Raw genomic sequence first — 18,171 nt, 5'->3', positions numbered from 1 at the left:
GACCTCTTAATAAGGATCTATGAGAGATTATTGCCCTTTTTCCTCTAGGACCTCTTAATAAGGATCTATAATGATTTTAGATTTTTCATATAAAAATCAATATTTGGTGGGAAATATGAGTGATCACAGATTTTTGCCCTTTTTTCTCTAGGACCTCTTAATAAGGATATATGAGTGATTTTAGATTTTTCATATAAAAATTGATATTTGGTGGGAAATATGAGTGATCACAGATTATTGCCCTTTCGCCTCTAGGACCTCTTAATATATTTCCTAGAGGAAATATTTTTCCTCTAGGACCTCTTAATAAGGATCTATGAGTGATTTTTGATTTTTCATTTAAAAATCGATATTTGGTGGGAAATATGAGTGATCACAGATTTTTGTGCTTTTTCCTCTAGGACCTCTTAATAAGGATCTATGAGTGATTTTAGATTTTTCATATAAAAATCGATATTTGGTGGGAAATATGAGTGATCACAGATTATTGCCCTTTCTCCTCTAGGACCTCCTAATAAGGATCTATGAGTGATTTTAGATTTTTCATATAAAAATCGATATTTGGTGGGAAATATAAGTGATCACAGATTATTGCCCTTTTTCCTCTAGGACCTCTTAATAAGGATCTATGAGTGATTTTAGATTTTTCATATAAAAATCGATATTTAGTGGGAAATATGAGTGATCACAGATTTTTGCTCTTTTTCCTCTAGGACCTCTTAATAAGGATCTATGAGTGATTTTAGATTTTTCATATAAAAATCGATATTTGGTGGGAAATATGAGTGATCACATATTTTTGTGGTTTTTCCTCTAGGACCTCTTAATAAGGATTTATAAGTGATTTTAGATTTTTCATATAAAAATCGATATTTGGTAGGAAATATGAGTGATCACAGATTATTGCATATTTGCCTCTAGGACCTCTTAATAAGGATCTATAAGTGATTTTAGATTTTTCATTTAAAAATCGATATTTGGTGGGAAATATGAGTGATCACAGATTTTAGCCCTTTTTCCTCTAGGACCTCTTAATAAGGATCTATGAGTGATTTTAGATTTTTCATATAAAAATCGATATTTGGTAGGAAATATGAGTGATCACAGATTATTGCCCTTTTTCTTCTAGGACCTCTTAATAAGGATCTATGAGTGATTTTAGATATTTCATTTAACCTTCGCTTTACCAATACCCACCACATCGTTTTTATTGGTTTAATATTTTTTTAAATTTTGTTTCGATTTAAATGAAATTTATACTCACTGAACCAATTTTAAGGTTCTATAGAATTTAATAGAAACATTTTAAACTTTTTATAAGGTTTTTTAAATTTTTTAAAATTTCATTCGTCGCATATATTTATAAAAGTGTAGTGTCACCCGGGTGGGTATTGGTAAACCATGTACATAAAAAACCTTTGGTAAAGCGAAGGTTAAAAATCGATATTTGGTAGGAAATATGAGTGATCACAGATTATTGCCCTTTTTCCTCTAGGACCTCTTAATAAGGATCTATGAGTGAATTTAGATTTTTCATAAAAATCGATATTTGGTAGGAAATATGAGTGATCACAGATTATTGCCCTTTTTTCTCTAGGACTTCTTAATAAGGATCTATAAGTGATTTTAGATTTTTCATATAAACATCGATATTTGGTAGGAAATACGAGTGATCACAGATTATTGCCCTTATTCCTTTAGCACCTCTTAATAAGGATCTATGAGTGATTTTAGATTTTTCATATAATAATCGATATTTGGTAGGAAATATGAGTGATCACAGATTATTGCCCTTTTTCCTCTAGGACCTCTTAATAAGGATCTATGAGTGATTTTAGGTTTTCCATATAAAAATCGATATTTGGTAGGAAATATGAGTGATCACAGATTATTTCCCTTTTTCCTCTAGGACCTCTTAATAAGGATCTACGAGTGATTTTAGATTTTTCATTTAAAAATCGATAATTGGTAGGAAATATGAGTGATCACAGATTATTGCCCTTTTTCCTCTAGGACCTCTTAATAAGGATCTATGAGTGATTTTAGGTTATTCATATCAAAATCGATATTTGGTGGGAAATATGAGTGATCACCGATTTTTGTGCTTTTTCCTCTAGGACATCTTAATAAGGATCTATGAGTGATTTTAGATTTTTCATTTAAAAATCTATATTTGGTAGGAAATATGAGTGATCACAGATTATTGCCCTTTTTCCTCTAGGACCTCTTAATAAGGATCTATGAGTGATTTTAGATTTTTCATATAAAAATCAATATTTGGTGGGAAATATGAGTGATCACAGATTTTTGTGCTTTTTCCTCTAGGACCTCTTAAGGATCTATAAGTGATTTTAGATTTTTCATATAAAAATCGATATTTGGTGGGAAATATGAGTGATCACAGATTATTGCCCTTTTGCCTCTAGGACCTCTTAATAAGGATCTATAAGTGATTTTAGATTTTTCATATAAAAATCTATATTTGGTAGGAAATATGAGTGATCACAGATTATTGCCCTTTTGCCTCTAGGACCTCTTAATAAGGATCTATGAGTGATTTTAGGTTTTTCATTTAAAAATCGATATTTGGTGGGAAATATGAGTGATCACAGATTATTGCCCTTTTTCCTCTAGGACCTCTTAATAAGGATTTATAGGTGGTTTTAGATTTTTCATATAAAAATCGATATTTGGTGGGATACATGAGTGATCACAGATTATTGCCCTTTTTCCTCTAGGACCTCTTAATAAGGATCTATAAGTGATTTTAGATATTTCATATAAAATTCAATATTTGGTGGGAAATATGAGTGATCACAGATTATTGCCCTTTTTCCTCTAGGACGTCTTAATAAGGATTTATAAGTGATTTTAGATTTTTCATTTAAAAATCTATATTTGGTGGGAAATATGAGAATAGATTATTGCGCTTTTTCCTCTAGGACCTCTTAATAAGGATCTATGAGTGATTTTAGGTTTTTCATATAAAAATCGATATTTGGTTGGAAATATGAGTGATCACAGATTTTAGCCCTTTTTCCTCTAGGACCTCTTAATAAGGATCTATGAGTGATTTTAGATTTTTCATATAAAAATCGATATTTGGTGGGAAATATGAGTGATCACAGATTATTGCCCTTTTTTCTCTTAACGATTTAAGTGTCATTTTGAAAATGTAATTATGATAATAACTCTTTAACCTTTGACCATGATTTTGTGTATGGTCTCCTGTACCAAAGCTAATAGCTAATCTAATTATTTTACTTTGACAATCAAAACTTTATGTAGCCCTAGTCTGTTTAGATCTGAATAAATCTATCAAAATCAAAATTTATATATATTCAGAATAATTAAAGGAACTTAATATTAGAATTAGATAACTTAAATATGATGTCTAGTTTTTACGAACTTTTATGACTAGATGTATATAAATTGTACTAGAAATTTGATGTATTAAATTGTGTTTAATTTAATTTAAAATGTGTCTTATAAATTTATCATAAGATTTATAGTATAGCATGGTACTTAGAAGCGTTACTGAGAGATCAAAAACCTAAGTCAGCCATAAAATTTGGGAGAAAGTAAATCTATTTTACTCATAGTTGCGCCTCTACCCCTGGTATTTATAACTTTATAACTGTGACAAAATTATAACAAAAATATCTTTTAAAATTTTGTCATAAACTTCAGAATACGGTAGTAAATAATAATTTTATTTCTTTTTATCTTCAATTTAAAAATACTTAATTTAATCTTTACTTTGTTGATTTATAAATGTGCCTTTTTAATTTTACAATCATATTTATTGAAATAAAATAAACACTCAGTAAATAATCACATATTAAATGACAAAATAACTAACTAACCAACCTCCCTGGGACCCAATAATAAATAATTATATACCAATAGTATATATACAAACATATTTGCGTATCTATTTATTAATGTAGCTAACTGTTAGCAATAATTGAATAATATTATTAATTATTATAGTCCTTTTTATTATTTAATTAGTGTTCAAATTATACATGAATATGTATGATACATTTTATTACAATAAAACTGGTAGTTATTATTTATATAAACTAATTAAGTAACAATCTATAGTCTCATAATAATATTATAAAATAATAAAAGGGATATATGGTAAATTGGAATAGATAAGGGAATCTATAAAAACATGGATGCAATCGTAAATCTACATCAACTTTTTACTGGTAGTATATGGGGTAATAGATACTGAATTTATTAGCAACTGTTACATGAGTTTTTGAAATGCAAAATCAGTTATGTTTGCATTTATTGGCATTTTTGCGATGAGTGCTTTGGGTATATTGGGCATTAGAGCGTTAATAATTATGCGTATTTAATTTCATTAATCACAACGCCATTAAGCTATGTTCACACGATATGTTTTCCATGTTAATATTAAATAGAAGCAATTTCCACCGAAAAGTTTAACCATTTTAATCTTCACATTATTCAAATATGTATTAAACAAAACAAACGAGGCCATTGGAATTCCAAATTTTTATGTTTATAGATTGATTTTGATTGTTGTAGAGGATTGAGAGTGTAAATACAGATAGAATAAAACCAAATATACAAAAAAATATGAAAAGAAAAAGAGTGAAGATACAAATAAATACTTTGAAAATGTCAATTTGAAAAAGAAGTCATTATTACAAATACTTAATTCTTAAATATATGTATGTTTAGTTATGTAGGTACTTATTTAACAAATATTTCACATAATTGCAATTTAAATCTAATTACTTATATTTATTCTACTGATACTGTGTGGTTAAAGGATTCACAGACATTTTTAACAGTTCAGAGTTGTCCATAAATCTCTGAAAGAAGGAATGACAATGTCAAAAACTATTTGAAATAAAATAGTTAACAATAGAATCACATGGCGTCAAAGGCCTAACTCAGTTGTCAAAAAAAATGGTGAGAATATATTAGTAAAAAAACTATGTGAAAACAAAAACAACACTTTTTTTGTTAGAGGTTTTTTTTCAAGTTTCCACTCTATGTGTATTTTGCTATGCTCCTAAATATGATTGGAATATTAAAAATATATTTTTTAGAACTGAGTTAGGTCTTTGACAGGAGAGTTTTCGATCTATGTGTATTTATTTATGTTTAGGAGCAAGGATGACCATAGTTCTGATTAAGAAATGTTGATTAATCGATAAATTAATAAATAAATTACTATATATTTGATTAAACAGAAAGCTCTATTAATGGCAGTATGAAGATTTTTTTTGTAATCTTTGTTAAATTCAAAATTTGTTATGAATTAAGCTGTAAATGTTTTTATAAAATAAGATATACAATGAATATTTTCTAAAAATTCTGATTTAATAATTACAAACTTAAATAAAATCCATATAAATGTAACAAAACTCATATTTGCTACACATTTATTTTAACCGCACAGTCTTTTTATACTTCCAATCAAAGTTCTAAATATGTATTCTAAAATTTAGCACATTTATAACAAAAAAAAAAAAGTCAAGCAATGCACCTGAATCTAGTTAAAATTTTGATAAGAATAAACTAAACTAAATATTTATTTATTTATAAATGTAAGTGAAATTATTTATATATACTTAATAAAACTTATTCTCGAAACTACTTAAAATGTTTAAACTTTTATTTAAATCTAAATACCTTTGTATATTTAAAAACATTAGTTAATGAATTTGTATAAAAATAATTAAAAATTTTACCAAATTTTTGTTAAAAAAAACTCTCGATGACACCAAAATTATAAATGATTCGATTTAAATAAAGCTTATTTTAAAATTGTTCTTACAAAATTGTTATGTTTAATTGGAGACCATGTAATGATATCTAATAATATTAGGGTTTTGTATGTAAGTGAAGGAAATAATTGAATTTAACTTTTCTAAAGAAAAAAGATAAGGCTGGCTAACAATTTTCAAACCCAGCATAAATACATATAGCTTAAATCAGCTTGAAAACATTCTTAATTTTTTTATTAACTAGTCCCTTAAATAGTAATTTTAATTAGTTTTTAAAATTATACTGCAAATAATTATAAATGCTGTGTCATGCTGTACCCTGGCAATTGTTAATTCAAAATGGGTTCTAAATGTTATAAAAACAGTATGTTAATATAAACAAATTAGTAAGTTTTTTTATATTTTATATAATTTTTCTAAATATTTTTTACACAAGACACATAAATCGAAAACTCTTCTGTCAAAGACCTAACTCAGTTGTCATAAAATTTAAGTGGTATGTATTTATTAGTAAAAAAAAACTATGTGGAAACAAAAACAATACTTGTGTATGTGAATATTTTGAAGAATTTTTTGTTTAAATGTTTTTTTTATAGTTTCCGCTCTATGTGTATTTCTCTATGACCCAAGATTTTTAGAAAATTTTGTAATTGTTTATTTAATTTCATTTTTTTTTTTTTCTAATGTTTGGTTGAATTTTTATTATTTTAATTTTGTTTAATTAAAATTTATTTAATTAAATAAAGAAAGTTTTAAACAAATTTTATTTTAATCTGCAGAAAAATGTGTCACAAACCTTCACTTGCTGGTTTATTTTTATATGTCGGTTGAGTTGTTATTACTTGCTCTCATATGTTTAGTTACCTTACAATTGCACCCACACAAACTAAAGTGGTTTGTTTACATTTATTTCGCAGGTTTGTTTGGTTTTATGCTCCTTTAATTGTTCTCACTAAACAACATGGCGGCTGAGTTTTGTTCACACATACACCTAGTTGAACACTACAAAGTAAATGTTTTCTTTACATTTATTTCAAACAACATGGCGGCTGAGTAATAACACACTCATACACCTAGCTGAACTCTACAAAGTAAATATTTTGTTTCCATTTATTTCACAGATTTGTTTTGTTGTTGTTCTCACTCCTTTAATTGTTCTCACTAAACAACATGGCGACTGAGTAATAACATCCACTCATACTACTAGTTTAACACAACAATATAAATGCTTTGTTTACATTTATTTCGTAGGTTTGTTGTTATGCTCCTTTATTTGTTCTCACTAAACAACATGGCTGCTGAGTAATTACTCTCACACATAAAATTATGGTTATTCAACAAATTTAAATATTTTAACTGAATTTTTGGACTTTCTTGTTGCAAAATTAATTTTTTTTATTAATATCGCAATTTTTTATGGAAATATTTTTACGATTAAAGGGTTTTTAACATTTTTGATATTACTAATACTTTTCCCCCATTTAGCATTAACTCCTGATTATCTCTTTTGCTATAAATTTATAATTAACTAAATAAGAATCATCTTGGCGTTTTGTTCTATACGAAGTTGTCAATAGGCTAAAATAATTGCCCAATTCACAATTGGTGTTGTAGCGTTGTATCGTTGTATGTCGTAATTTTTTTTTATTAATGTTTAGTTTTTGTTTCGAAAAATTTGTTTGAAAAATATTTACGACATACAACGCTACAACATCAATTGTGAATTGGGCAAATGTATTTGAAACCCTCAATAGTACAATAAAGTTTTAAGTTTTCGTTTCATTTTTGGGTTATGAACAAATTTTTAACCCTGATAAATAAGACTTCAAACTTTGATTTTTTTTTAAAGAAAATTTTTTAGTGTAATTAGAAGTTTATGTAAATTATTTTGAAATCAATGGGTAAACCAAAGCATCATCCAAGAGGTAATGATAAAGAAGAACCTCCTAAAAAGATTCCAAGACAACAAATCTCAACATCAACATCAGTCGTTAGAAGTCAAAGATTACGAAAATGTAAAAAATTAACAGAAAAGCCTCCCTTAAATATATGCGATTTACCCACAGAGTTACTGGAGAAAATAATGGGCAACATCAATATCTGGCATCATAATCGAATACGTGGCACATCGAAGCGCATGAAAGAGGTAAATGACATTTTTATAATGCATGAATTTCAAAAGGCCTTAAAGAAATCTACCGCCCTGGATCCAAATAGTGAAGCAAGTGCTGGTTTAAGGGTATTTCCGGAAGCAATGAAAGTTATGATTTATGCATGACTTAATTGATTTTATTTTAGATTATACAACAAGCTACTGAAATTTATATTCGTTCGGGATTTGAGTCGACATTTTGTGGTTGTATTTTGCCCATGTTACGAAGCTCCTATAAGGATCCATTTTGTCCTCATATTTCTGAGATTAAAAAGTTTTTAGTACATTTTTATGGCATGGTTTTAGATCTGATCGGTGATACTTCAGCACAGCGTTGGAGGTTGTTGTATACAATTAATCTGATGAGATTAGTTAAGGCAAATATTTGGTCAAACTAGATTTTAATAATTCCACTAATAAGTTTCTGTATCTATTTTTAAAAGGCCTTTGATAAATCAATAATATCTTCCAGCCTTATGCCTTTACACTGGAGAATTGTGGTGGAGTTAAGAGGCCCCTGGTTGGGTACACTATGGACATCTAAAGGCCGAAATCTCAACCCAGCTAGACATCGTTGCAATCTATTGGTAATTCTCTCTGAAATGTTAATGGCCAATATTACTGGACGTAGCTTCAAGTATGTACATACTTAATAACAAGTTTACTTTTTTAGTTTTTACTCTTTATCGATCTTCTATTCCTTAGACATGTTTGGGAGAGTGCTAGTGAAATGTATGTTTTTGGTAATGATACAAGCAATAGCAATCATGTACCCATTACTTTATTCACCTTTACCGTGTATGGTTCAAAAAAAATATGCAATCTATTTCGTTCTTGTCTGGAGGATGAACCTGAACAATTTCAATGGCCTAGTAAATGGCCAAACGATCAATTTACTGTTAACCTGGATATTGTTTGCAAGGAAGCCATGAAATATGGTTGTTCGAAGTGGCAACTTATGGAGTTTGGACCATTTGCTGAAACAGTTTATGATGAGAATGATGAATAATTTCGATATTTATAAATGTGATTTTTGTTATTGATTTGTTTAATGTGTAAACTTTGAATAATGGAAAAAAGGAAATTAATATTGTAAGGAATTCATATGAATATGGAAATGGTTGTTAAAAATATGAATAAATTTTAGAAAATTAGAAAATTTTCAAATTTCGATTTTATTTTAGGCGATTTTTTTTATTTTTTCCATTTGTTTTATTTAATTAAATGAGATTTTAAACGAATTTTATTTTCATTTTAAGCAGCAAATGTACCACAAACCCTTCACTTGTTATTTGTTTATTTTTATTGCTTGGATTGTTCTTCTTCAAATTTCTCTACTAAATAATATGGCGGCTGAGATGTAATTACTCGCTCTCATTTTTTTAGTTACATTAAAGTGATTTGTTTACATTTATTTTTAGGATTATTTATGTTTGTTTTTGTGCTCCTTGTTCTCACTAAACAACATGGCGGCTGAATATTATTCACACACTCTCATACTCCTAGATGAACTCTACAAAGTAAATTTTTTTGTTTACATTTATTTCGAAGGTTTGTTTATGTTTGTTTTGTTGTTGTTCTCACTAAACAACATGTCGGCTGAGTAATAACATACACTCATACTTAGGGTTGCCAGATTTAGATTCGCAAAAAGCTGGACATTGGGGTTTAAAAAGCTGGACAAATCCAAAAAAACTGGACATTTAAAAATTTACTGAGAAAATGTTAATTTCGTTTTTTTTAATTTTTTTATCCTACCTGCGAATAGGTTAACGGTATCCTACGAAGACAAAAACTCATATACAAGTAAATATGGATAAATTTTATGTAAAAATAAGCATTTCGTTAGCTTAGTACGCAAACGTGCCAAGTCCCATTTTTTGAATTTTACAGGAGAAAAAAAAAACTCTATCTTTTTTTGCTTTCAATATTCTTTAGATCTGTAAACGCAGTTCTCTCCAATGATCTGTATAATTGACATGACTTTAGAAACTGAAGCCATTTTTAGGGACTTAGCTCTTTTGATTTTTATGATTTTGTGTTTTTTGGATGGACTTAGCACATTTTCTTATAATAAATTTTAATTTCTCGTTTTATTATTTTATATTATTTAAATACATAAAAAACAGTCTTATTTCATTGCTGTAAAGGAAAATAACTCAAAATCTTAAATAAATTAGTTTTTTATTATTATTTCTTCAAAATTAAATTTTTTTATTTTACAGTGAATTGTGTAACCACATTATAGTGATTACAACGAAAAATGTTAATCTTCAAAGTATTATAGCAAAATAAATTTTATTTTAATATTTCACAAAATATGTTAATTTTGTTTCTATATTTCATGTTCTAGTGGCCTGAGAAACGTTAATGGCCTTGCGAATTTTTAATAACTAATTTTGTAAGCAATTTTTGTATTTTATATCTCATTGGAACGACAATTACGTACACATTTTGATTTTATTAAATTAAATTGCAAAAGTGATTATTTAATAGCAAATTTTTTACGAAAACTAAAAAAAAAAATATTTTTCCCCTTGTGAATGCACCTCAAAACTTCAGCGTCGTTGCGGCACCAGTTAACGTTATCCTATCATCATACTATTCTTCCAACGTGTTTCTACAATACATGAAACAATTTTAAACGGGACGGTCAAAATACGCAATTTATATGTATGTAAGAATTAAAATTAAATACTAAAAACAATGCCAATTCCAAATCTTTAGTGATCTGTAAACAATTTTGAATATCTTTAAAAGAATCCTCTAAATTTGTTCGTATTAATATTTCAGCGACAATGAGGTCGAATAAGATTCGGTTTCTTTCTTTAGTATAAATATTGTTTAAAATAGTAAAAACTCGTTCACAAAAAGCGTTGCTTACTGGTATTTAAAATACAAAAAATACAACTTTTCTTAAATTCTCGAATTCATGCCTTTCGCCTTTGGTAAAAAAATAGGACCATATCATTTGACAAATCTCTTGGTATTTATTTATAAGCTTCACAGCAGTAATTGCTTTTTTTTAATCTAAAAATGCTATGAATGCTAATAAGTTATCTACTTCAGTCTTAAAAGTTGTTTGTTCATTAGTCGAAATTTTTTTCAAAATGCTGTTAACTTTGGTGCCAAACAAATTTTAATTTATTCTACATTTGAAGCTATTCCTAAGTACGGTCATTATATCGTGCAACTCTAAAACTGTACAAGTGTCATTCTCAATAGCAAAAATAGTTGTATGAAATTCCTGCATTGTGTTTTGCATAAAATATAAATTTGCTTCGAATAATCCTGCACTTTTACATTCTTCGTTGACATCATTATCAGAAATTCCATATGACACTTATTCCCATACAACTTTTTTGTATTTATTTTTTTCGTTCTTCAAAAAATCCATACACTTTCTTGCATAAGTTATTACTGTGTACTAATTAGTAGTAAGTAAATTTGAAGGAATAAATAATATAGATATTATTGTCGAACACTTCTATTTAGCTGGACAAATTAAATTTTAGCTTGAAACTGGACAGGCATCAAAAAAGCTGGACAATCCAGCCAAGTCCAGCCCGGCTGGCAACCCTACTCATACTCCTAGTTGAACTCTACATAGTAAATGTTTTGTTTACAGTTATTTCGAAGGTTTGTTTATGTTTGTTGTTATGCTCCTTTTTTCTCACTGAACAACATGGCGGCTGAGGAATTACTGTCCCAATTAAAATTATGCTTATTCAGATAAATTTATATATTTTAAGCTAATTTTTTGGTAAATATGTGAATAACACCAAAAATCTACTTTTTTTATATGGAAATTTACTGTAACATAAACTAGTCTATTAGTCGGTAAATAGAAAAACTCGTTTTTCCGATGGCCGTAGGTATCTTGGGGATCCTGATCTGGTTCAATATACGTTAGAGAATGGTGCTATTGAAAATCAGCAATATCGGTTCATGATCCTTATTTTCATTATCAAAAAACACTCAATATTTCCCAAAAGCATTTAGTCCCACATAAACGAATTCAATTTGTATTAAATATATTTTCGTTTAATCATGTAAAACGAATTGCTTTAGGGATTAATATTTAAATTATTTTTTTTTCTCTAATTAAAAACAACTATACATTTTATTGCCATTTTGTTTTCACAAAAAACTTGTATACAACTACATATAAATTTGTAATATGATTTTTTTTCTTAATAAACAATTGTGAGGAGTAATAACATTAGTTATGTTTTCAAATTTTTTAATTTAACATTGTAATAATATTTGCGCAATTAGAAAGAAATAATAAAATTTTAAAAATAAGGCTTAAAATAAACTACTAAAATCGTAAAGAAAAATATACATAATAAAGAAAATATTAGCAGTATAATTTATATGGTATATAATAAATGAAAATAAATCAATTATGGACTAGCATGATTAATTTATCTTTTAGATAAAAAAAAGTAATAAGCAACTAAAAAATATAAAATAAAAAAAGAACAACATTTTCTACTTAAAATATTTTAGAATTACAAATAAAAAAAAATAGATAAAGGAAAATGGAAAACTTGTGTACATATACTTTTAGTAAGATTTTAATTTTTAGTATAAGAGGTGTTGGCGGTTAGTTCAAAAAACGACTATCGTTTATTAAATAAATGTAAAGCTTGTATTAAAGCTTTCTTTTCCCATTCCTTAGTTTAAAGTTGACTGACTCTTAATGATCCAAGATACGCATATTACCGGAGACAATTTTATTTTCTAAAATGGCACCAGCTGGTATATCAATACGATCACCATGATTGGCAATGATAATAACAGTGCCCTAGTTGAGAAAAAAAATTTAAAAAGAAAAATTATAAAATATTTTTGTAGTAAAAAAAAAACAAATCTAAACTTACTCTTAAAGACACTCCCCGACCAAAAGTAACATCACCGGACACAGTCAAATGATCCAATTCTATGATATCGGGTATATTGGCAAAACGTCCTAGGAACTCTTTGACTTTGGCAAAATGATTTTCACCCAATTTCACCAAGGGTGTGGTGGGGAACATACGTTGTGGCGACATAACCAAACTGCCATTTTTCAAATTGTATAAATTGGACATGACCAACAATAAATCGGAGGTCTTTTTCACGGGCAAGAAACGTGAACGTGGCACATTGATACCAATAGAACCATCGAAACATTTCATGGCAGCACCTACAGCGGTCTCCAATTGTATAACACGTAAACCATTCTCCAAGGTTTTGTTATTGATAATGATTTCCAAGTTGAGGGTACGTTCGTTAAGTACACGATCAATGGCTAAATGAAATTAAGTTAAAAATAAAGCATAGTTTTAGGCTTTAAGAGAAATCATAAAAAAATAAAACTTACCATTCAAATTCGCCCAAATATTGTTGGTGTTGAAAAACTTGAATGTTTTGACCGACTTGAAGTCATCAACATGTTCTTTAGGAACTTGAGCAATTTCCAAGAGTCTCAATTTATCCTCGAATTGAATTAAAGTACCACCCTGTAGAAGAAGTAATAAAAGAAAATGTGTAAATTTAGACTTTCCTAAATGAAGAATATTTTTAGTATTATTCTTAAAAATTAATAAGATGTTGATATTTTATTTATAAAGTTAGAAAATAAAAACATTTTTTTAATCCCTTATAAGTACTAAATTGTCTTAGTTCTTTAAGATGTACTGAAATTGATGATTTGTTTAGTACTTTTTATTAAGTACTAAATGTTTACTTAAGAAGTACACTAAATAAATTTAGTACTTCTTTAACTAAATTTGTTTATAAGTATGTACTAACTTTGTTTAGAACTTTTTAAATTTATTTAGTACTTTTTAAGTACTAAATTAGTTTAGTTAGTATCAAATTCGTTAAGTACTTTTGAGTACTAAATTTGTTTAGTACTTTTTGAGTACTAAATTTGTGTAGTACTTTTTAAGTAATAACTTTGTTTAGTACTTAAAAAGTACTAAACAAATTTAGTACTTAAAATGTACTAAACAAATTTAGGAATTAAAAAGTCCTTAACAAATTTAGTACTTATAAACAAATTTAGTTTAAGAAGTTTTAAGTACTAAATTTGTTTAGTACTTTGTTTAGAACTTTTTAAGTACTAAATTTATTTAGTACTTTTTAAGTACTAAATTTATTTAGTACTTTTTAAGTACTAAATTAGTTTAGTTAGTATCAAATTCGTTAAATACTTTTTGAGTACTAAATTTGTTTAGTACTTTTTAAGTACTAAATTTGTTTTTTACTTCTTAAGTACTAAATTTGTTTAGTACCTTTTAAGTACAAAACTTGTTTAGTACATTTTAAGTACTAAATTTGTTTAGTACATTTTAAGTACTAAATTTGTTTAGTACATTTTAAGTACTAAATTTATTTAGTACTTTTTAAGTATTAAATTTATTTTGTACTTTTTAAGTACTAAATTAGTTTAGTATCAAATCCGTTAAGTACTTTTTGAGTACTAAATTTGTTTAGTACTTTTTGAGTACTAAATTTGTGTAGTACTTTTTAAGTACTAAATTTTTTTAGTACTTCTTAAGTACTAAATTTGTTTAGTACTCTTTAAGTACTAAATTTGTTTAGTACCTTTTAAGTACAAAATTTGTTTAATACTTTTTAAGTACTAAATTTGTTTAGTACTTTATAAGTACTAAATTTGTTTAGTACTGTAAATTTGTTTAGTTGTTTTGAATTGTATAGTACTTTTTAGATTGATTTGGTGTTAAATTATTTAATAAAATCTTTCTGTACAAAATTTTTTCAAGAAATTAGGGAAGTAGGCATCTTAAAAAATCTCCTATTATTGTCTCCAGATAGTCAGTAAGATAAATTTTAGACTCCAAATACTATTTAATTTTAATAATCATAAAATACGATGACTGCTGTTCTTAAAATGCAATTAATCGTACGATATTGTGAACAATAGTATCATTTGATTTATTTCCTTTCTGACCTGCATCATTTCAAGCTTTAATTCACTTATTATTAAATTTTATAAGAAAGAACTTTACCTTAACATCAGCTCTTGTCTTATCGGTAACCTCCATAACAAATTCGGCGGGCTTATCTGGACGGTCTTCGCCGCACAATTTATTCAAAATATTCAAATCAACAGTGGCACCAAGGTTATCAATATTGGACAAGAAACAATATTCACGGCCCTCACCAATGAACTGTTTCAACAAGCCCGAAGAGCGGAAGGTGTCATAGAAATCACCGTGACCAGGGGGATACCAGCTAAAAACAGAAAATACATACATAAATAAACAATTAAAAATTACTTTTATATGGCAATAAAAACAATTAAAAACTTACGCATCAATATCTTTTTCCACATCAAAATCTTTGGCAATGGGTAGGAAAGATTCACGACTAATGCGTGGGAAACAACTCTGATTGAAGGTATGGATTTGTACACGGAAACCCTTGTATTTGCGTACAATCTTTTCGGTATCCTCATCGGTGTTAAAGGAATTCATAAGAACTAAGGGAACATTGGCATCATAGGTTTTATTTAAGTGCTAAGTAAATAAAATCAATAAAAAATATATAAATGTTTTACATATGGTAAGTATAAAATAATAACTTACCTCAATTTGTTGTACTGTCAAATCCAAGAAAGTTAAATCAGAACGTACAGGTATAACACTTTTGGGTCCATGACAACCCATTGAGGTACCCAGACCACCATTAAGTTTGATAACAACCAATTTACCCAACATAGCACGTATCTAAAGCGGTGGAGTTGAAAATGATTTTAGTAATTTTAGCTAATATTTGAATTTTTGTTATAATTTAAATATAAACATTAGGCAGTTAAAGCTACACAAAGAAGCTGGGCTGTTTAAATATGTACATACAACAGAAATAAATAAATAAATTAAAACAAATATTCAGGCCTGTCACAGAATTCCATTCCGATCGGAAGTGAAATTAATTCCGCATTTTGCTTCTTCAGAAAAAGTAAAACGAAAATTTCTTTCGGAATGAAACCACTTTCAGTTTTCAAAGTGAAATTCATATTTATTTGTTTTTCTAAAATTATTAATCAATTTCTGTACCAAAAACTTCACTTTTGTTTTACTATTAAAAACGTTGTCAAATTAAAATCATAAATACAGAATTATTAAATATTTTTTGAATTAATAAGTTACACGGAATCTGTATAACCTAAAACGAAATCAATACAAAAAAATACTACGGAATTGAAACCATTCCGAACAAAATGTGTGACAGGCCTGATTGAATGCCCCACTTTTTCAAGATCTGGTTATCGTTTTCTATAACAATATACTGCCGCTGGAAACAATTTTTAATTAAATAAAAACTATCAGTATATCGATATGTTAATAAACCAGGCAATGAAAAAATGCCAGCTACGAGTAATCTAATGCCGTTTTCTTTTCTGGGAAAAAATGTTGCCCGCCCTTTTTCTGCCCTCATTTTTGAAAAAAAAATGTATGGTAAATTGTGTTGAAACAAGGCATCAAATTAAAGGTATTTTCAAGTTTTATCATAATAAATATTAACAAGCTTTTTAAATAAAGCAAATCATTTTGAAATTTTGGAAAGGGTCAGTGAAAAAGGCAACATTTTTCTTTGAAATGAAAACGAGATATGAAATAATATATGGTTGTTAACAAAATATACAGAGAGTGACAATACAATGGAAATTTTGTTAAAAATTATATTTCTTAATTTCACTTTTCAAAATCAATGACCTTTTACCAAATATACAAGTTAAAAATAAATTAAATTTTACTAGGTTTTGTATTAAATTACAGTAAATTAAAGCGTTTTTAAGTATTAAAGTTTAACAAAAAATACATTTCTAGAATGTTGTTACACTTCTTAGTATTCTGCGACGAAGTAAAACCATCACGTTATATCAATATTTAACTCTTTTTTGCAATTTTTTTGGACACTAAGTTTTTAAAGTAGTTAGTAAAATTGGCTAGACTCAAGATTTGTAAAAATTTAAAAACGAAATTAGGAAACCATTTTAACGCTGGATTCAGGCTTTGTGATAAATATTCAATTAATAAATCATCAGTTTCAAAAAGTATTCACAAATTTCCTTAGACAGGTACTTTAAAACTCAAGATTCTACAGTAGTAAAACTACTGCAAGATAAGATAATTCAGTAGCAAGAGAGTTTAAGAAATTTCCAAAAATGATTCACCGGGAGATTATTAATAATCTAAAATTGTAAATTAGCCGCAGGGCAAATGAGGCTGGTCTTGATTGGTATCGCCCCATGAAAAAACCTTTCATTTCTAAAACAAATCGTACTGCTCGAATACAATTTGACAAAGAACATTTACTGGTCGAGACACAAATATAAGGCCGCTCCTCTCTTTTCGGATAAATCCAAATACAACATTTATAAGACGGCCGAAGGGAAAAAGACACAAATAAACAATCAAGGTTGGCGATGATTCAATTATAAAAGCTGGGTTTAAATGATCGATGGCAACTGACAATGTAGATTGTCCTTTTTAAATTTTAAAACATTTATCATTTTTACTTTGACTTTATATGGACCTTCAAAATGATATTGGATCTTTAAAATATATTGACTTTTACAAAAACAAATGCGACTGTTTCCATGATGAGGAATAACATTACGAATAAAGGGAAAATGTTCCCTTAGTTTTTGAAGTATGAGCTCAGTAGTATATTTTGAATTTTGAGACGGTACTACTAATTCGCCTAGAATTCTCAAAGTTTGGCCATAAACCATCTTAGCAGGACAATATTTAAGATCTTATTTTATTTGATTATGTAAAGCCAATAGTTCATCAGACCAATGTAAAGTATAACTTGATGATGTTTGAGATGGAGTTGACGATGAAATCATTCTATGATTTTATTAGATTGTGGATGATAGGCAAAAGTGTACATTGTTTGTATACCAAGCACTACTAAATTCGAATAAAAATTAGGTTGTGAACCAGGGTTGTAAACGAGTGGTCGCAATTCTATGAGGAACGTGTTTTGAAGTGGCCTGTCTAATCGCCAGATCTCAAGTACATAGAAAACCTATGAGAAATTGCAGATCGCAAAATAAAGACTTAAAGGTTACTGAATCACTATAAGGGCTAGAACATTTTTGTAAAAATGATAAGAAATTTGGAAAGTTTCCATTGTATTGTCAACCATTGTATATTAAAGAGAACGAAAAACAAAGTCTAATGGATTTAATTTAACCTTCACCGTAAATTAAAATTGTAA

The 18,171-nt window shown here is 27.8% G+C and overlaps 2 protein-coding genes across 3 annotated transcripts in view; one reads left to right on the top strand and one right to left on the bottom strand.

Annotated features, from left to right (window-relative positions):
• The first annotated feature begins 7,577 nt into the window (after nt 1–7,577).
• On the top strand, nt 7,578–9,054 carry LOC135954933 (uncharacterized). The gene is made up of 4 exons (XM_065505180.1): nt 7,578–8,013; nt 8,073–8,303; nt 8,370–8,563; nt 8,632–9,054. Exons 1-4 carry the CDS (start codon nt 7,672–7,674, stop codon nt 8,933–8,935), a joined length of 1,071 nt encoding a protein of 356 aa, XP_065361252.1. The 5' UTR covers nt 7,578–7,671; the 3' UTR covers nt 8,936–9,054.
• A 2,958-nt stretch (nt 9,055–12,012) lies between these two features.
• The window catches only part of UGP (UDP-glucose pyrophosphorylase), a 42,120-nt gene continuing 35,961 nt past the window's right edge, over nt 12,013–18,171 (bottom strand). For both annotated transcript variants that reach the window (XM_065503054.1, XM_065503053.1), the window contains exons 4-9: nt 15,528–15,668; nt 15,253–15,458; nt 14,949–15,174; nt 13,295–13,433; nt 12,813–13,222; nt 12,013–12,736 (exon numbers count right to left, since the gene is read on the bottom strand). In XM_065503054.1, coding sequence (XP_065359126.1) covers nt 12,629–12,736; nt 12,813–13,222; nt 13,295–13,433; nt 14,949–15,174; nt 15,253–15,458; nt 15,528–15,668 — 1,230 coding nt within the window. In that variant the 3' untranslated portion in view covers nt 12,013–12,628. The remainder of the gene's footprint in view (nt 12,737–12,812; nt 13,223–13,294; nt 13,434–14,948; nt 15,175–15,252; nt 15,459–15,527; nt 15,669–18,171) is intronic.

Source organism: Calliphora vicina, chromosome 3 (genome assembly GCF_958450345.1).
Source record: "Calliphora vicina chromosome 3, idCalVici1.1, whole genome shotgun sequence".
Lineage (NCBI taxonomy): Eukaryota > Metazoa > Arthropoda > Insecta > Diptera > Calliphoridae > Calliphora > Calliphora vicina.
The sequence above is the reverse complement of the archived record's forward strand: the minus strand, read 5'-3'. Positions and strand labels throughout refer to the sequence as shown.

Bases quoted from the DNA above. Each gene is read 5' to 3' on its own strand.
- LOC135954933 (XM_065505180.1), top strand. From the start codon at position 7,672: ATGGGTAAACCAAAGCATCATCCAAGAGGTAATGATAAAGAAGAACCT. The intron at 8,304-8,369 runs GCAAATATTTGG...TATTTTTAAAAG, and splicing joins ATCTGATGAGATTAGTTAAG to GCCTTTGATAAATCAATAAT. The intron at 8,564-8,631 runs GTATGTACATAC...TCTATTCCTTAG, and splicing joins ATTACTGGACGTAGCTTCAA to ACATGTTTGGGAGAGTGCTA.